Source organism: Leptodactylus fuscus, chromosome 8 (assembly GCF_031893055.1).
Source record: "Leptodactylus fuscus isolate aLepFus1 chromosome 8, aLepFus1.hap2, whole genome shotgun sequence".
In the NCBI taxonomy this organism is placed as follows: domain Eukaryota; kingdom Metazoa; phylum Chordata; class Amphibia; order Anura; family Leptodactylidae; genus Leptodactylus; species Leptodactylus fuscus.
Window position 1 is genome coordinate 64,815,968 of NC_134272.1, and position 19,817 is coordinate 64,835,784.

At 44.1% G+C, this 19,817-nt stretch overlaps 2 protein-coding genes across 7 annotated transcripts in view; one reads left to right on the forward strand and one right to left on the reverse strand.

Moving 5' to 3' along the window:
* LOC142216244 (UDP-glucuronosyltransferase 1-2-like) overlaps positions 1-17,635 on the forward strand; it is a 35,250-nt gene extending 17,615 nt beyond the window's left edge. For 4 of the 6 annotated variants that reach the window (XM_075283925.1, XM_075283929.1, XM_075283927.1 and 1 more), the window contains exons 2-5: positions 9,128-9,259; positions 9,497-9,584; positions 16,405-16,624; positions 17,204-17,635. In XM_075283925.1, the coding sequence (XP_075140026.1) occupies positions 9,128-9,259; positions 9,497-9,584; positions 16,405-16,624; positions 17,204-17,495 (732 nt within the window). In that variant the 3' untranslated portion in view covers positions 17,496-17,635. Of the gene's footprint in view, positions 1-2,727; positions 3,654-5,314; positions 6,053-9,127; positions 9,260-9,496; positions 9,585-16,404; positions 16,625-17,203 lie in introns of those variants that run through there. The other 2 variants (XM_075283928.1, XM_075283930.1) reach the window with 2 other exon arrangements.
* SH3BP4 (SH3 domain binding protein 4) overlaps positions 1-19,817 on the reverse strand; it is a 111,252-nt gene that overhangs the window by 29,014 nt on the left and 62,421 nt on the right. The window lies entirely within an intron of this gene.

Consider the following 19,817-nt stretch of genomic DNA (forward strand, 5'->3'; position numbering starts at 1 on the left):
GTCCCCTCTAGTTTCCACCAGTTTATACTGGGGCACCAGGAGAGGGACCTAATACTGTGGGGCAGTTGGAAGGGAACATTATAATGTGGGGGCATATAGTGTACGGGTGACTGTAGGAGGATTATACTTTGTGGGGGCACATGGAAAGATGATTGGGAATGGACGGAGTCAACATAGAAGTGGGTGGAGCTAAATTTGCCGTGGCATGGCCCTCTAGCATAGTTTCAATTTCTTATGCGGCCCCATGGGAAAATTAATTGCCCACCCCTGGTATAGGGTATACACTATCTACCAATAAGTATTTGGACACCTGTGGTAGAATAGAAAAACAACATTTGTTTCTATTCAATAGTTGGTAGAACCCAGCAGATGCTTCCTTACGGATGGTATTGATCAGCACAATACTCCCGGATACCTGGTGAAACTCCTGGTGTATGTGAGCCATCGGTTGGGTGTGGTTTCTCTGGCCAGCACTCGTCGGTCTCTATCTCCCAGTTTCGGGGGTCTGCTGACTCTGGGCACATTCCGACAATCACCGCTCACCTTTCACTTCGTAATCATATAGGCCACTGTCGATTTTGGTCAATTTAGTTCACTTGCTATGTCCCTTAAGGATCGACCATTTCTGTGGTACCCCACAATTACCCCTTTCTTGAAATCGGACAACTCTGCAGTTCATGGCATCTTGCATGCGACTAATGCCAATGCTGTTTCCTATTTAACGGCGGAGGGTATGACGTAAATCACGACCGCAAATATCTTCATTTGCATGGGTGTCCAAATACTTATTGATAGACAGTATATACAAAATATTCCAGTTCAGTGGAATGAGTGTATTGTTTTAAAATGTATACAAAATAGGTATCCCTGCATCTGAAAATGCTCCATCTACAAACTCACAAAACCATTTTGACCATACGGTGAGCTCTGTAGCGGGAAGAAAAATTGAAAGAGCCAAACCACAGATTTTGGTGACTTATTAAAAAAAAAAAAAATAAAAAAATTATATACCGTAAGTTGCCGTAAATGTGCAGACCTGCAGAATACATATAACATGTCATGCTGGCTGCACAGTGAACACCCTAAAAACGAGGCTCATGAGAAAGTTGCAAAAACACATTTTTCTCTAATTCCACCGCATTCTGAATTTTATTTTAGCTTACCAGTACATTGCATTGGAATATTAAATGCTACCATTACAAAGTACAATTTATTCTGCAAAAGTTTAGCCCTCATATGATTCTGTGAATGGAAGTTATAAGTTATGGCTTTAGGAAGATGGGGAGTAAAAAAAACAAGAACATTTAAAAATGTGGCGGAAGGGGTTAATATATTTAAATTGTTTAATTTTTAACTAATTAACATTACTTATCTATTCTATCAAGAACTGGCAGCGATGTAAGTGACCTTTTCCCTCATGTGCACTCTTCCCTAGAGAAATCCTGGCCAGTAGCTTCAATGGTGACCTCTGTTCCTTGCTGAGATATGAAGAGATAAACTTTGCATAAAGGTTCATGCGGGTTCAGGTTCATGGCCATGATAAAAAGTGGTCACAGAATGGAGTCTTTCACAACCTCACAATGAGATGGCACTTTTTCGGTCATGTTACCCCACCAGTGGTCTAAGTAATGGTTCCCCATCCCTTCCCAGATAATACTCCCGGGTAGTCTAGTGGTTGTCTATTTTCTCTACTCATCATGAATGATAATTGTTGGTTGAATGGTTTTTAGTTAGCAGCTACCAATGGAATATTTTACATTCCCCTGTATGATGTTGGGGTGAGAAATAAAGGGCACGTTGAGTTTTAGGGGTCTATTGTTTTGTTCTTAGGGAAGATATACTGCCAAGGTAATGGCTTATATACTCCTCCCAGTTCAAAACAAAATGTTCATGGGTATGGGGGCTCAGGAGGAATAGTTGTTAGTCAAAACAAAAGTTAATCTTACAGCTATTGAAGGTGGATACTTACATTCTTCAAGAAATGAATGAGTATAGTCTCCTCCCAGAAACCAAGTCTAAACACAGAGATGTATACAGAGGCTTATCTATGTGTATAGTGGTGCTATCCTACCTTATCTAGCAGTACAACAGGGCTGTCAATAAATCCCCCATCCTTTACTGACTGGGTTTTTTTTTTAGGACAAAGTCCCCTTTCATAAGCACAGCATCTTATCCTAGAGCCAGTATACAGTGAATGTGACATTTTGCAAAAATTCAACAAAAATATCTATTCCTTGTTTTGTTCCATATTGTCATATAGGGGCATTTTCCAAATTGGACATCCATGTGCTCCAGTACATCCTCATGTATGAGCCGTTATTCTTGTCGATCTCATTTACTCATAGATAAAAAGAAAAAAAGGGTCAAAAAATTTCCGCACTTTATTTAATAGTCCTGTAATTTTTGTAGGCCTTAATACAGGTCAAGTAAGGACAAGCGAGCTATAGAATCATATTCACGAAAGAGGTGTATGCAGTAATAATATAGGAGAACATCACTCCGTTCCTGTTTGTGTCCTAGGTGGAGCTAGTCTTTGATTTACATTTTGTGTATTGCCCGCGGCTACAGAATTACTGCTGCTGTTCTGGAATGTTTTTATAGTAAAGCTGCCAAAAACACTTTCTTTGGAATTTTCAGAATGTCTCCTCTCCGAGCAGGAGCATGTCACCCTTCACATTTCACTGTTCTACCATCACTGAAAGCAAACAGAAGAACAAAATGTAAGGCCGTCCCACTGTAAGTCCACGCCTTTCAGGTTAGATTCTGCAGAACACTGTGCTGTAGACCTAAAAGCAAATATGAGAGGCCCTTTCTGTCGATCCTTGGCTGCACGTATTCTATTTCTCCTGAGTGCTTTCAATTTGTCAGAATGTGGAAGATTACTTGTGATGCTGGAAGCAGGAAGCCACTGGCTCAGCATGCAAGACTTGGTGGAGAGCTTGTCCCAAAGAGGCCACCAAATTGTTGTGATTACTCCTGAAACCAATTTCATTGATAAAGACTTGGGTTTGGACGTGCAAACCTACAGTGTGCCTTACAGCAAGGGAGAGATGGAAAACCTTATCAAGCAAGTGACTCAGGTATTTCTTAAAGATAAGACTATTCCTCAGAAGATACAACTAGAATACCAAAAACTAACGGAGGTAACAAACTGGCTTCTAACATCCTGCAAAAATGTGCTTCAGAATGAAATGCTCATCGAATATCTGAAGAAAGGCAAGTTTGACGCCATGCTGAGTGACCCAGTGTTTGCATGTGGTGAGATCATTGCAGAATATCTCTCTATCCCTTCTGTGTTCTTCATGAATGGCGCTCCTTTTGGGATAGAACAAGACGCAGCTCAGTCTCCTGGTCCACCGTCCTATGTACCAAAACTATTCACCACCTACACGGATCACATGCCCTTCATCCAGAGACTACTTAATGCTGTTGTGAAGCTAGTTGACTCTCTATTATTTCATATGTTGTACTCTCCTTACGCAAAACTGGCCACAGAGTTCTTGAAACGAGATGTCAGTGCTATGGACCTTTACAGGAGAGCTTCCATTTGGCTCCTCAAATATGACTTTGTCTTTGAGTTTCCCAAGCCTGTTATGCCCAATATGGTTTTCATAGGAGGCATCAACTGCGCCAAAAGGAAACTGATAAACCAGGTAAAAATGTCTTACGTGTAATTTTCAGCTTTGTTTTAGGATCGTAAATATTCAGTATGTTCTGGTGGTGAGAGGGAAGATTAAGTACAAGCCAAAGAAAGGTCTGATTTTAGGTTTATGAGAAAAAGTCTTTGTTTGGTTAATATGAGAAAGGATAGCATGTGGTTGTGTTTTTCCATAAAAAATTTTTATGCGGTTTTTGAAGACAGAAGAGGAGGTGTGGTCCTTAAAGTAATCTCTCTCTTTTTTTTTTTATCCACTTTTGATTTTGCCTTCAAATACTTAATCAAAGACATCATCTTAAAGGGGTTGTCCGGGGTCTTAAATTTACCTTGATTTACCCAATGTAATTTTCATAATTCCCATTGCCCCACACCCCTTGGGTCACGTGATCAGATTCAGCCCGTGTAGCCCTGCCCCCTATCTCCTCTCCAGGTAGTTTACTTTTGCTATGGGGGTTAGCTGACTATAATTAATTTCTTCTGTTCTCCCGGTTCTCTTCCGGAGTTCCGCTGAAGTCGCGGATTGGCCCTAGGGGTCACGTGACCATTGAGGCCAGTCTGCGAAGGGCCTGAATGTCACTACCTGTGACAGCACGAGTCCTTTTGCTGAGGCCGCTGATTGGCCTCTGCAGTCATATAGAACTCCGGAAGAGACTCACCGGAGCAGAAGAACCGGGATGCACAATAGGACACTGGAGCAACAGGGACAGGTGAGTATGTATTTTTTTTTTTTTTTTTTATTCAATGACCCCACTTGATTTAAACATTAAAAGGGTTGTCCATTTTTGCCTGGACAAGCCTTAAGCGACATCTTCAACTTTGTCTGCTGTTAGGGGCGATTTTCTAGAGCAAAGCCCCAGCAGGAGAAGAAAAGCTCCTAAAGCCCTTTTTCAGCAAATTTGGATGGGAATAAAAAAAAAACTGATTGTCATGAAGATGGAGATGCAATGCATAATAAGAACATGGATCTTTGGAAAGTGCAGAAGCCACCGTACAAGGGTCTGTCATTCGTTTGATACCGATTTTCCTGATTAAGTTTGTCACCTGCAAAAAAATCACCCAGCAACAACAGGCCCGAAGATCCATCAATACTGATGTTACATACGGACTCTCAAATTAGCTCCAGGTAGGACCAATAACAGTTTAACTCAGGACAACACCCAATTAAATGTACAGTATGAGGTCTGTCTAATCTAAAGTACATGTCAGGCAATAGGAACTGACACTAATTCCCATACACTTCAGAAACTTGTGGGTATGAACATAAACTATGAAAATCTATGCAAATAACTAAGTGAAATTCTCTGGTCAAATGTTTGACTAGTTGAAGGTATTAATGCTTATGTCAAAGAAAGTCTATAGCGATATATATAGTGTATGTTTGCAAATTTATATTTTGATGCATATGGTCTAGTCATGATATATTTTCACCTTTGATCTGAAACTCAAAGTTCAATGTTCATTTTCTGGTTGCGATAAACCAAATAGTGAAATCTCCTCCAGTGCTGTATTGCTTGTCTACCTTGTGCAAGACTAGAAACCATGTACATTCGGCTTTACTGCTTTTTTGTTACGTTGTTTCTTGTTTTTCTGGATTTTCATTTACTTAATGGAGCCAGATTACTGGTGGTGCCACAGGAAGGAAGTCATTGGCTAAGTATGCGAGGAGTGGTGGCAAAGTTGCATGAAAGAGGCCACCAGATTGTGCTTGTTATTCCAGAACCCAGCTTTCATCTGAAGGATGTGGATGATTATACCATATGGACATACAATGTGCCATTACACAAAGAATTCATGGAGGCACAGCTTAAAATCGCAGCCAGAGACGCTTTTGTGCAAACATCTTTTATAGACAAGGTAGTGAACTTGTACAAAGGAGTATCAAATGCAACCAGTTGGATACAAAGAGCCTGTACAATTCTTCTTCAGAATTCCACTCTTATCCAGTACTTGGAAGACGCCAGGTTTGACGCTCTCTTGAGTGATCCTGTTTTTCCTTGTGGTGAAATACTAGCTGAACATCTCTCCATTCCTTCTGTTTTCTTCATGCGTGGGCTTCCCTTTGGAATGGAACCAGAGGCCTCTAAGTCTCCTAGCCCACCTTCATATGTACCAAGACTGTTCACCACTTATACTGACCACATGACGTTCAGCCAAAGGGTCAAGAATTCTCTTCTTAGCCTTTTTGACCATATAATATGTTACATCTTTTACGTCCCTTATACAAGAATGGCCTCAGAATTCCTGAAAAGAGATGTCAGTGCGGTGGACCTTTTCAGTCGGGCTTCCATCTGGCTCTTGAGATATGATTTTGCCTTTGAGTTTGCCAGACCTATAATGCCAAACATGGTTTATATTGGAGGTATCCACTGTGCCAGCAGGAAAAACCTTGGACAGGTAGTCACTACATTCAGTATATTACATAAATATAACTGTGTTTCCAGAGTTCTTTTTACATTGTTAGGCCCAGTTCACATCTGCCTTCGGGCTATTCCATTCCCCTCTCCGCATAAAATATGCAAGCAGCACTTTTCTCTCTGCATTTTTTTTGTGCAAAAACCACATGGACCACATTATAGTCTATGGAGTCCGTGGGTTTCCTAAGGTAGCCACTTTCTTATGCGGAATAGGTTTCCGTTCGGGGGGTCCCCAAGTAGACTGCCCGAGTGGAAACCCATGCACAGATGTGAACTGGGTCTCACATGACTGTAAGAAGACGTTATAAAGTAAGTAGTTATTATATCAATGTTTACAATGTGTTATATTCCTATCATTTTCTCTGTTTCCATTTTAGCAACATATAAATAGGAACCCTTTTTTTAAGATTAGTTTTAAAGGGTTCCTATCACTCACACACAATTTTTTCTAGATACCATGTCGGAATAGCCTTAAGAAAGGCTAATCATCTCCTACCTTTCGTCGCCTTCTCCGCGCCGCCGTTCGCCTACAATCCCGTTTTCTCTCAGTATGCAAATAAGCTCTCTTGCAGCACTGGGGGTGGGCCCCAGCGCTTAAACAGCACCAGGGGCGTCCCCAATTCTGCGAGAGATCTCTCTCCAGCGCTGCCTCCATCTTCGTCAGCATCGTCCTCTTCATCCTCTTCTGGCGGTGGCTTGTAACTTCTAGGCCTCGGGCCGAGCAAACTGCGCATGCCCACAGGCCACAAGGAGATGGCCGCTTACAATACTGTGCAAGGTGTCAGTATGCAGAAGAGAAGTAATAACCCAAATCTATTAATCGGGTAACTCTAGTTATTGGTGTGAACTGTCCTTATCACCATCACAGATCACAGTACACTCCATATTTGCACACACATTTGCAACTTTGGCATCAGCAAGATTTCAAAAGTGGGTATAGGCGTGGTTTATAGGATGTGGGCGTGGTTTATAGAGGGTATGATCTCAAACCTGTAGTCTAAAACCCCAAGTTGCAAAACGTAGCAAAAAAATGCAATAATATTTCTCCACTGTCAAAAAGGCACGCCTAACAGCTACCTCCCGCCCCGATAACACTCTTCCATAGACATCTTAAAGGGAATGTAGCATTATAAAATGATATATTGTTGAGCCTAACTGTAGACTTGACTCTTCTTGTTCTGTATAAATGACATCTCAGCAGTCATCACATTATTATCACATGTAAGACTACAATGACACCACTTTCGAATGGACCATGTGACTGCTGTAAAGCAATTCTGAAATGCTGTTTACCAAAAAGAGCAGCAGCTCCGACATAATGGCCATACCCATAATCATGTACAGAAAATACAATGCAAACATCTAAAACTAGAAAATAAAAAAAATTATAGGGATCAGTACCTGTTTAGAAAAGTCAATTGTAGATGACACATTCCCTTTAAAAACAAACCATTATCAGTTTAGGAAATAATGATAGTCCCCCCCACCCCCTCAGATGGCTATATAAAGTGTAACCTGGTTTCACAATTAACTAAAGGTCAGCACATCCCACAGTATACTAAGGGATATTCATTCACAGCTGAAGAGTTGATAGAGTCTGACATCTTCAATATGGAGCTGCAGGAGACTGGGTCTTTGTATGTGTTGCTTCATATTCTGTGTCTGGGATCCCTGCCCTGTTCTAATGCTGGGAATCTGCTAGTAATACCTATGGATGAAGCCACTGGATCAGTATGGAGCCACTTGTAGAGGAACTAGGAGAACGAGGCCATCAGTTTGTGGTGCTGGTTCCAGAAAGCAACCTGCATATAAAAGCTTCCATCAAATACATTGTGAAGCCATACGCAGGACTGTATACTAAAGAAGAACTTAGGGACCTTGTGTCAACATCTAGCAATCATTTTTAGGCCAGGCTTCCCACTATAAATAGGATAATAAAATCCTTTGGAAGATTAAATATCAACCGCCTCCTGCATAAAACATGCCGACGTCTACTTAAGAATGAAGAAGTTCTTGGTTACTTAAGGGGTCAAAGTTTCGATGCTGCCATATTATCTCCTATTTTTCCCTGCGGACATATTGTCGCTGAACATCTGGGAATTCCTACAGTAAATTTTTTGAAGAGTCTTCCATGTGGCATTGACCAGGTGGCCACACAATGCCCAAGTCCTGCTTCTTATGTGCCCAGATTCTTCAGCAGCCACACGGATCACATGAGCTTCTCTCAGAGGATACGGAATGTACTTCTTTGGGTATCTGATGGCTTCCTTTGTAAGCTTCTTTATAATGACTTTGAACACATGGCTTCGGAGTTCCTACAGAAGGAGGTTTCTATGGCCGATCTCTACAGCCAGTCTTCTATATGGCTATTAAAGTATGATTTTGTATTTGAGTTTAGTAGACCAGTAATGCCCAATATGGTCTTTATAGGAGGTAACTGTTCTCATAGGAAGAACCTGACACGTGTGAGTACAAAGTGGAGAAAGTTTTTGCTTAGTGTACAAGGATTCCAGCATACAGATACTATGCAGGTTCTAGTTCTTTACGAGCTTCAGAGTTATGATGTGATACTTTACAGTCTGTGTGCAGCAGATTTTGTTGCTGTTATCAATGTGGTTGTATCTAGTCCTAGACTTACAGGTACAGAGTTTGTAGATACACAGTTCTGCATTTAAGAAACAAGTACCAGGTGTAACTTTATTATGTCCAAACCTTTATTTTTTCCTGATATAAGTGCCACAGAGGTGTCTAGCACTTCCACATATCCATTACACTATTTGATGTGATTAGTTATGGCAGTCAGTGCCTGAATGATCTCTTACTTGACAGCAATGACATGTCTATGATAAACAATACCAACATTTTACCAGCAAATTGTTGGCTTGGTGAATAATAGCCTTATCCATGAACTTGTTGTCAGGTTTATTTATTCTACCAAAATAAGAGTGTATTTTCGTTATATGGCATAATGTGTTACTACTGATGGATCCCTCTGATCAGTTACAGGGAATAGATAATAAATCCTGTATAACCTTCCATTATTTCTGTTTTTCAGGATTTTGAGAAGCTAGTGAACAGCTCTGGTGAACATGGCTTTGTGGTGTTCTCCCTGGGATCGATGGTGTCTGAAATTCCCATGAACAAAGCAATGGATATAGCAGAAGCACTGAGATCCATTCCTCAAACGGTAGGAGAATCATGGATGTGAGGTCAATATGGCTGGAGTAAATTATGTAATAACTTCAATGAACCACATGGGTTACTTCTGTAAGATTATTAGAGATTGTAACCATCCTGATGTGTTCCTGTTCCGAGAGTATGTTCTAGATGGTCCAGTTTGTGGCAATTGATGTCTTTAACTATAGTGAATAAGATCCATTATCTACATATAGGCAAACTGTAATCGTTGTGTTCACAATTTTAGGTGATATGGAGATACACAGGCAAAGTGCCTTCAAATCTGGGAAATAACACCCATCTGGTAAAGTGGCTGCCACAGAATGACCTGCTTGGTGAGTGTGTATACTACCTGAGATATATAATCCTGCATGTTGTAATAGTATAGGTACAATATACTGTGCCTTTAAGTGAAAGAAATCATAATCGAAAACCATACGCTATGTCTATAGTCCACTCCTATGATGTAGCCAACAATATGTTTTAGATACTGTATATTCGTAGTTGATATACAGAAAAGTATATTGTTGGAATGTTTTGGCTCCACTTTGTAGGTTATGTACTTATTACCATCCTTAGCTACCTCCTTAACCAGGCCCCTTTTCATTTTGTCTATCTGTCCACTTCCTTCCCCTGCTTTCTCTCAATTTCTCATTCTTTACAATTCTGTATACCTGTCTTTTTCTTTTTCGAACCTTTGGCTTCTCCTTTCCTATTTAATAGTCCAAGTTATCCCTGAGCATTCCCTGTCATCTTGCTTGGAGAGTCCACCATTTTACATGATAGCGCTTGAACACCCCTTCTTTATGCCTTGGCTTCAGCATGGTTCTATCTTCTACATTGAGTTTATGTTAAAAAATTCAAAAATAACATTGTAACAAAGGCCCCACTAAAAAATAGCGGTGAATTTTGATACTAGGGAAAGCGTGCACTATGTCTGCAAAAGCAGTAGAGCCCTTTTTATATCTCAGCACAATATAATGATGGCTCCTGTACATTGGGACACACATGACAATGCCCCTTTACCCAATGTGATTGATAAGAGCAGAAAAGGGTTTTTGGCTTTGGTTTAAGGAGCATTTTGTGGGCTGGGTCTGTTTTTGATATTGATGAACTAGGATAGGTCATCTATATAAGATTGATGTTGCTCCAACCCCCGAACCATACATTGAACGAGTGATTATGAAGATAATCTTGTTTCCCTTAGTCCTAACAGCGGCACAATGTGGGGTATTTCTGCCCCTGTGTGCTGGTAGGACAGGCGGATATTTAATTAGCCAATCAAATGCGTGGCAGGCCCTATAAGAGGGCACAAGAACCTCCCCTCTGCGTGTAAATACAAAAGTACCTCCATTACATTTATATACAGTTTTATACATAAGATATGATTCCCAGGGTGGGAAATCTTGTGCCGCTGTTAGGACTAAGGGAAACAAGATTATCTTCATAATCACTCGTTCCCTGTCGTCCTCAACAGCAGCACAATGTGGGGATATAGCAAGCAGGTCCCCAAGATGGGTGGGACAAACCCATGACCGAACTTAAACTGGTCTGGGCAAAGGCAGTGGAATCTGCCACTTGGTCCTTCAGGCGGTAATGCCGAATGAAGGTGGATTCAGATGCCCAAGAGGCAGCTGCATATATTTGGTCCACAGACAAAGCACTTCTTTCTGCCCGTGAAGTGGACACTGCCCTGGTTGAATGGGCATGAAGGAAAGATGGAGCCGACAGCCCTTGGGCGGTATAGGCGACTCTAATAGTCTCGGTAACCCACCGGGATATTGTAGCTTTGGCGGCTTTGGCGCCCTTGTTTTTCCCCGTGTAGCTGACCAACAGGTTTTCAGTCCACCTAAAGGGGCGAGTGCGCTGCAAGTAGATCTGCAGGCATCTAACCACATCCAGCTTGTGCCATCTTTCTTCTTCAGCAGAAGAAGGGAACGGAAAAAATACTGGAAGGGAAATCAGTTGGTTCCTGTTTACAGCAGATGGCACCTTGGGACGAAACCCAGGGAGGAACCTAAGCTGTACATGGTCAGAGAAAAAGGTGGTATATGGCTCCTCAGCGGACAAAGCTTGTAGTTCACTAACGCGTTTGGCAGGTGTGACTGCCAATAGCAGCGCCATTTTGCCGGTTAGCGACTTGAGGGAGACCTCTTCCAGAGGTTCAAATGGCTGGCCAAATAGGGCGTTCAGGACCGGAATAAGGTCCCATTGGTGGACAGGGGTGTTTACCACCGGTCTCAGCCTAGTTGCCCCTTTAATAAAGGTGCTCACTAAAGGATCCTGAGACAAACGCCTCCCCAGATAGGCGGACAGGGCCGCTACGTGTACCTTGAGTGTGGCCGCAGCAAGACCTCTGTCTAGTCCGTCTTGAAGGAAGTCCAGGATCGCCTCCGTAGGGGGATCGGTGGAGTCCACTTGATGCTGCAGACACCAGGCATTAAAGATGTTACCTATTCGACGGTAGTTCCTGTTAGTCGAATCTGCTCTGGCGCTGGATAGGGTCTTCAAGACGGCTTGTGACAGTCCTCTATTTCTCAATAGGGACTGGTCAACCTCCAGGCTGTCAGGTTGAGTCTCCTCAGATCCTGGCACCTCAGCTCTCCTTGGGTTACCAGGTCTGGGAGTGGGGGAAGCCTCCAATATATGCCCTGACTCATTTGTATGAGCTGAGCAAACCAAGCCCTTTTTGGCCAGAACGGGATTATGGCTATTCCCGAGGCTTGGTCCTGTCTTATTTTTATCAATACCTTCGGTATGATTGGAATTGGAGGGAATATGTAAAACAGCCTGAACCTCCATGGGATGGACAGGGCATCCACCTCCAAGGGATTGTCCTCCTGGTACAGAGAGCAGAAGGTCCCCACCTTGGCGTTGAGTCGGGTAGCCATAAGATTGACCTCCGGGAGACCCCATCTCTGGACGATCTGTTGAAATACGTCTGGATTGAGAGACCATTCTCCTGATACGGTAATACCCTGACTCAGCTGATCCGCTACTATGTTCAGGGAGCCCTTTATGTGAACAGCGGATAACTGGACCAGACTCTTCTCCGCCTAGGCAAATATGAGATTCGTCTCTCTCAGCAAGGTTGGTGACCTGGTGCCCCCTTGTTTGTTTATATAGACTACCACCGTCATATTGTCTGACCGGTTTTTGACAGACTTGCCTTTCAATTCTGGGGCAAAGTGTACTAGGGCCAGGTACACTGCTCTGAGTTCCTTGAGATTGGATGACCCCAGCTCCGGACATCTCCATCGTCCTTGTACAGTTTTGTCTTGACAATGGGCTCCCCATCCCCACTGGGATGCATCTGTTGTCAACAGGGTCCACACTGTCGGGACCGTGGACCTTCCGTCTTTCAGGTGTATCCACCATCTGAGGGAAAGACGGGTAGCGGGAGAAAGGCAGATCTTCTTGTGCAATCCCCGTGGAGACCTGTTCCAGGTTCTCAACACTTCCATCTGCAGGGGACGCAAATGCCATAAAGCCCAAGGCACCGCCCTGGCCGAGGATGACATCAGGCCCAGGACTCTCATGGCGGTCCGGATGGTTACCTGCCGAGTGCGCAATAGGAATCGTGCACTGGCTTGGATTCTTTCCTTCCTTGGACTGGAGAGGAAGATCTGCATTGCTTCTGAATCCACTATAAATCCGAGGAATTTTCTTCAGGTGGATGGAACGATTTCGAACTTCTCCCAATTGATAATCCTAACTCCTGTAGGAAGTTGATGGCAAGGTTGAGCTGCTGGAGGAGGGCAGCAGGAGACTGAGCTTTCAGTAGCCAGTCGTCTAGATAAGGGACGATGAAAAGACCCTGAAGTCTGAGGGCCGCGGCGACCGGAGAAATCACCTTGGTGAATACCAGTGGGGCGGATGTGATGCCGAATGGCAGAGCTGTGAATTGATAGTGCTCCCTGTGGCCGGCCATAGCGACGGCAATCCTGAGGAACTTCCTGTGGAAATGAGCAATGGGGACATGTAGATCCTTCAAATCGAGGGTAACCATCACCTCTCCTGGCTGAAGAAACACAGCCACGGAATCCACGGTTTCCATTCGAAATGACCTCTTCCTGATAAACCGATTGAGGTACCTCAGATCTATTATCATCCTCCAGCCCCCGGTGAACTTGGAGACCAGAAAGACGGGGGAGTAGACTCCCAGACCGAGGTCTGAGGCTGGTACCTTCTCCAGGGCGCCCTTGGTAACATATTCGGCAACCAAGGCTTCTAGACTGGCCTGCTGAGAAGGTGGAAGAGTTTGGGTGGAAACGAACCGATCTGGAGGTGGAAGATGAAAGTCGATGTGATACCCGTGTTGTATGATCTTCAACACCCATGGGTCTTGGATATGGGTGAACCATGCTCTGGAAAAGGAGGAAAGACGTCCTCCCACAGGAAGGGGGGCCACAGGGAGCTGCCCCACGTCAAAACTCAGGCTTCCTCTTGGTGTCCTCCTTGGAAGCGCCACGACGAGCTCCCCTAGGGCGATATCTAAAACGCCGTTGTTGGGAAGGGCGTCTATAATTAGAGGAAGAACCTCTGCCTCTAGAGGGAGCACGTCTGCCCCTGGATGCTTGAGGTAGGGACCTTCCCCTACCTTCAGCTAATCCCTCCATAATGGCGTCTAAGCTTTGGCCAGACACCCTTCCCGGCTCAAAGGGGAGAGCACAGAGTGCTGCTTTAGACGCAAAATCTGCCCACCAAGGCTTTAGCCAAAGGGGTCTACGGGCCGCAGTAGACAACGCCATAGATTTGGCGGAGATTTTTAATTGATGGCAGGAGGATTCCGCCAAATAATCTGCAGCCCTATGAACTCTTTTCATAGAGGCCAGAATCTCATCTCTGTCTACGCCCAAGTCTATATCCCGCTCCAAGGCGGCTAAGCGGTTGCTCAAAAAGTCACCAACCATAGAGGAGGCTATGGCCACAGAGGCTTGTGCGGAGGAAGCTGAGTAGACCTTCTTCAGAACGGAGTCCGCCCTACGATCCAGAGGGTCCTGAAGATTTGAACCATCTTCCAAGGGCACCAGGGTTCTGCGGGACAGCTTTGCTACGGCCAAATCCACCTTCGGGGGAGGCCCCCAGGAATCCCACTGGGTAGTGTTAACAGGAAACAAACTCTTGAAGATCCTGGAAAGCGAATGTCCTTTCTCTGGCTGTTTCCACTGCTGCGCCATAAGGTCGGTCAGCATGGCGTCCGCATGGAAGGCAATATGTCCCCCAGAGGCAGACGTGGAGGCTTCCCCGTCAACATCTCGGCCCACTGTAGACCGGATGGACTTCAGCAGCCTGCCCGTTTGTTCATAATGGAACGCAGTTCTGCTGGAATAACTGAGTCGTCCTCGGAGGAATCATCCTCTGCCACCCGCAGGTGTTACAAGGGGGGGGGGGAGAGACGAGGAACGGAGCTCAGAGCATGGTCTCCTGGTGAGCTGAGACAAGGTGCAATGGATCCCTTTGAGGGAATCATCCTGCAAAACAAAAAGGAGAGTACAAGCAAGGGAAAAACTATTTACCCAAGCGATGCCCAAACTCACCATCTCCTTGACCCATGCCATCATATCTCTGGGAGAGGGCTCCACAGGTGGAGGACCTCTGCACCCGCGACAACGGGCCCACTCATAGCCTGAAAATAGGCAAGTTATAGGACCAGTAGTACCCCGCAGGGCACAACCTTTCAAGCCGCTACCTACCATCAGGGAGCGGTGTGTCGCAATCGAAGCAGGAAAGATGTTTCCTCTTGGAAGAGGTTTTCCTCCTACCATCCCCAGGAGGGGTAGTAGAGGATGACATATCCTACAGAGAGAGATAATAGACCATGCAACACTGTCACCATGACATCATACCAGCTTTTAAAAAAAGGGTAAATCTTACCAGGTCCTGTAGACCGGACAGCGAGGTGACGGATCCCAATAAAGTTTGCAAACTGGAAAAGAGTTCAAGATCAATGAACACCACAATCGCACGCCTTCAGCAGATACTGCAGGAAGGTCTCTGACACCAGGCCAGCCAGCCTCTTAATTCTGGCCGGCTGGAAGTGGGCGGAGCCACAATCAAAGCAGGTGAGGCAACCTGCCCAGACAACTAACCCTGTAATCAGGGGTCTGCAAAGATATACATTCCCCCCCACCAAGAGGCCCTTAACACGGGCACTTACCCCCACGTCTTTTCCGGCCTTTAATAAGGCCTGAATCTTCCCTGAGTGAGCGGCCGCCAGCGCCAGGCCATTGCCATGGCGCTATGATACTTCCGGCGAAACCGGAAGTGCGCACTTACAGCGGCCGGCGGGGAACAGGATACACAACAGTGTGGTTCCACCCGCCGGCAGTCCGCGCGGCCACCAGAGGCGGCATGCGGAGTCCCTGGACTCTCACCAAAATGTCAGGTAAGTCACAAGGAGCAGGGGAAGCGAAGGAGAGGGGGGGCAGGGGGGATAGAGGGGGGTAGCCACACATGGCTAACAAGCACCTTCTCCCCGCAGGGCACAGAAGGTGACAAGAAGAAAACAACCGCTCAGGAGGTGAATGATCCTGCTGAGCTTCTCTAAGAGGACACAAGTCCTCCCACCTGTCCTCTGTCCACACAGGACAGAAAAAAACACGCAGAGGGGAGGTTCTTGTGCCCTCTTATAGGGCCTGCCACGCATTTGATTGGCTAATTAAATATCCGCCTGTCCTACCAGCACACAGGGGCAGAAATACCCCACATTGTGCCGCTGTTGAGGACGACAGGGAACACCTGGTTCAGGAAGCCTCTGGCCACAGAACCTATATGGGCAGCAAGGTTTGAAGCAATAGGCTCCAAACACCCTATATACTAGTGGTTTTAGAGTCCTGAAGCTCTGCTCTTATTCAGTTAGGTACTCTGGCACAACTGCTATACAGTGGACAGAGTCTTCTGATCTTGGTTGCATCCCCTGTATAGATTCCAGTGCCTGAGGCTGCCTACAACAGCTCATTGGTGAGGAGTTCGGATCCCCATCTATTTCATACTGATGAACTATCTTGAGGACAGGACATCAGTCTTAAAAATGGCACCAGCCTTGAAAACCCTTTAACATTAAATTAATAAACTAGACAGAAGCTTTGCTATAGTGTAAGATAAACCTGCAACATGAAAGTGTTTCAGACCATTATCTTTATTTTTCATCAGCTCATCCAAAAGCCCGCGCCTTCATAACCCATGCCGGCTCACATGGAATCTATGAGGGTATATGTAATGCTGTCCCTATGGTCATGTTACCCTTGTTTGGTGACCAAATGGATAACGCTAAGAGGATTGAGTCCCGAGGAGCTGGAGTGACACTTAATGTCTTGGACATGACACCAGAAGACCTTAGTAACGCTCTGGACGCCGTAATAAATATTCCAAGGTAAGACTTTTATCGATAGAAAAATAATAATAATCTAGTAATGTGCAGCATTCAGGTGTCACGTAAGAAGTCATTTGGTATATAGAGAAATTCAGCTGATAATGTCAATTTCAAGATATATTTCTACTTGATCTTGTTACTGCTACTTCTATACTAAAATACCCCTGCACCCATAAAATAAAATGTGTGTGCCATTAAATGTCCCTCACAATATTTGCCTTGTTAGTTCATCAAACTAGAAATGGCTTCATTTACTTGCAGACTATATACTCCATTTATTTCAATGCGGAAGAGCCGAAGAGTTAAATTACTAGATCCCTTTACTTTCTCCTTGCTATTAGCTGTAGGAGAACTAAAGAGAGGGTCAGAGCATATTACCTAAACATGGAGTCATAAACTTGTTCTGTGCTTAGTGGGAAAACTTGCCAGTCTTGTTAGTAGACTCATAGACATTGCTTAAATTAGTGTTAAGGCTGCTGTGATAACAATGAGAGGGGAAATCGGGAAACTTAATGTAATTAGTAAGAAATGATTAGAACAATCTGTGAATAAGGCCTCTTATAATTTTTTCTAACTTAGCTACAAGGAGAACATTCAGCGATTGTCCGCTCTGCATCTGGACAGACCAATTCATCCTCTGGACCTTGCAGTTCACTGGGTAGAGTTCGTCATGAGACACAAAGGTGCGCCCCACCTGCGACCAGCTGCCCATGATCTGAACTGGATACAGTACCACTCCATAGATGTCTTCGGCTTCCTCCTTGTTGTCCTGGTCATCACACTCTTCATCAGCTATAAATGCTGCGCCTACACTTGCCGACGATGCTGCGGAAGAAAGTCTAGACCGAAGTCCAAATCCAAAAAAGAATAGATCATGTATATGTAGAATTACCTGAATTTTTGCAGCTTTTTTATATTTAGCACTAAATTCTTCCCTTTAATGTGAGATGAAAGATGATTTTTTTTGCAGTGTACAGAACTGTTTCCTCTGAGAATTTGATCCTTTTGGAAAGCAGAAAACCTTTGTGAACACAGTAATAAAGAAGAATATCTCAAACATGTGCCAGCTCTGACTTGTCTTTGTAAAGCTTGCAACACAGACATCTTTGGGGGAAAAAAATGAGCGGAGCTCCAACACCCGGGACTTCGGCTGATCAGCTGTTTGAATGGACTGTCTGTGGCACTTACACAAGCGCCATGACCCCTTCCCTGTTTACATTGTATTGTTCTCTTCATAGTGATAATGCAATATAATTACAGCCTCGTTCTATAGGACGAGATTATAGTTAAATTACATGGTCACTATAAAACAGGACAGCGTGTAATGTAAATGATGAAGAGGTCATTGTGCCTGCACGTGAGACATGGCTCCTTCAAACAGCTGATCGGTGGAGGTCAAAGTGTCATAAACCTGCTGGACCCTTATTGATGATCTATCCTTAGGTCTGATTACCAATAAAAATAAGCTGGAACACCTCTGTAATAAAGGCCAAGTGCTCCTTAATTTAATACTGCCCCCTTATATTATGCCCCCAATTGCCCCCTTATATTATGCTGTTTAAATACTGTCCCCTATATTAATGACCGCAGTTATATTTATAAACCCACTAATGACCCCTAATAATCCCAACAACCACCTTTATAAATCATGCCCCTTATATAAATGATCTCCCTTATATTATAATGCTGCTTATGGTCCCTTATATAAATATATTCTTTATTCCCCCTTATATAAATGATCTCCCCATAGTCATGTCGGGGGAATCATAATACCCCAGAGATATGCTGTCTGTAAAGGAAAATTAATTAACAGGCCAAGATCGGCTTCAGCCATCTTTAGCCTGGAGAATCATGAAGACACATGGTGGTAGTGTATCAAAATGGATTCTGGTTTAATGGTGGCTAGAACAAAGTATATATCACATGGCATAGACAGAACAGGATTGGCTAGTATAATTAGCCTAACATCTATTGGTGGAGAAGTTTGTAACAATAGCCCTGATGCATATCTATTGGATAAGAAACTGGAGAGAGGTCACACCCCCCTGAGGGCTGAGTGGGGGTGTGAGTTGTAGAAGACACATGGCCTCTCTAAAATGGAGTCTGTGAGCTCATGGTATGATGGCGCATGGCCTCACAAAATGGCAGCCATCAGCACATGTCTCAAATACACACCCTAGATGTCTATCTCATGGTATTCTAAAGACAATAGACATCCTTGTTGGAGACAATTAGCTTAATTACCGTTCTCTTGTCCCTTTATCTTTAAAAGGGTCTTTGGTCTTTGATCCTTTCCTAACAATGCCCGTGGTTCCAGACGATCTGTCCCCATCCTTTGTAAGATAGCATCACCCAATACACAGAGCATAGTATTTACATAACCAGTCTGGCAAGTCTCCAAATTGCTTATCTCTGGACAGATAGAACCATCTCAGCCCCCACCTCTATACACAATTTTTCATAAGATATTATTAGCCCCCCACAGTCATAATGACACCTTATATTTTCTGTGCCCCCTTAAGGTCCCCTAATATATAATAAGAATTTAAGAAAAAATTATACTTGCCTGCAGCAATCCCTTGCTGAACGGAGCCACCACTGTCACCATCTCTCCTCTTTGCTTGATAAGGGACATAGGCACAGACAGGATGTCTATGACGTCATAGCATTGTGCCTGACTGTACCAGGGAGCAGGCATCTTGTCATGGGCGCTCTGTTAGCCAGGAGCCCATTAGTGGCTTGCGGCTTACAGAATGGCAGAGCAGGAAGCCGAATGCTTCCTGCTCTACCATGCATTTCAATTGTATGGGTGTCTGTCCTTCAGGCACAATATAGTTGAAGTAATTACATTTGAGTATGATGTCCCCAGGGTGGGCCCCACAAAGTCACTACCCACCCCTTCTGACCTAGCTACGGACCAACATATACATTTTAAAATCTTTTTCACAGACTTGCTCCTGTGTATACAGAAGGGCTATTTTCTAACTATATCTATATATCCCTTTCAAGGTTCTGAGGAGGCTTTCAAAAGTGTTCAGTGTTTCAGTGTTCTGGGAAAGCTGGGGGCATAACATGTGTAGCTGTGATAGGGGATTCTGAATACTATATTATACTATATACCTCTCCTTGACACATAATTGTGCTGTATCATATCAAATGTACTTTGCATGTTCCCATGAAGGCTGGGTAGCAC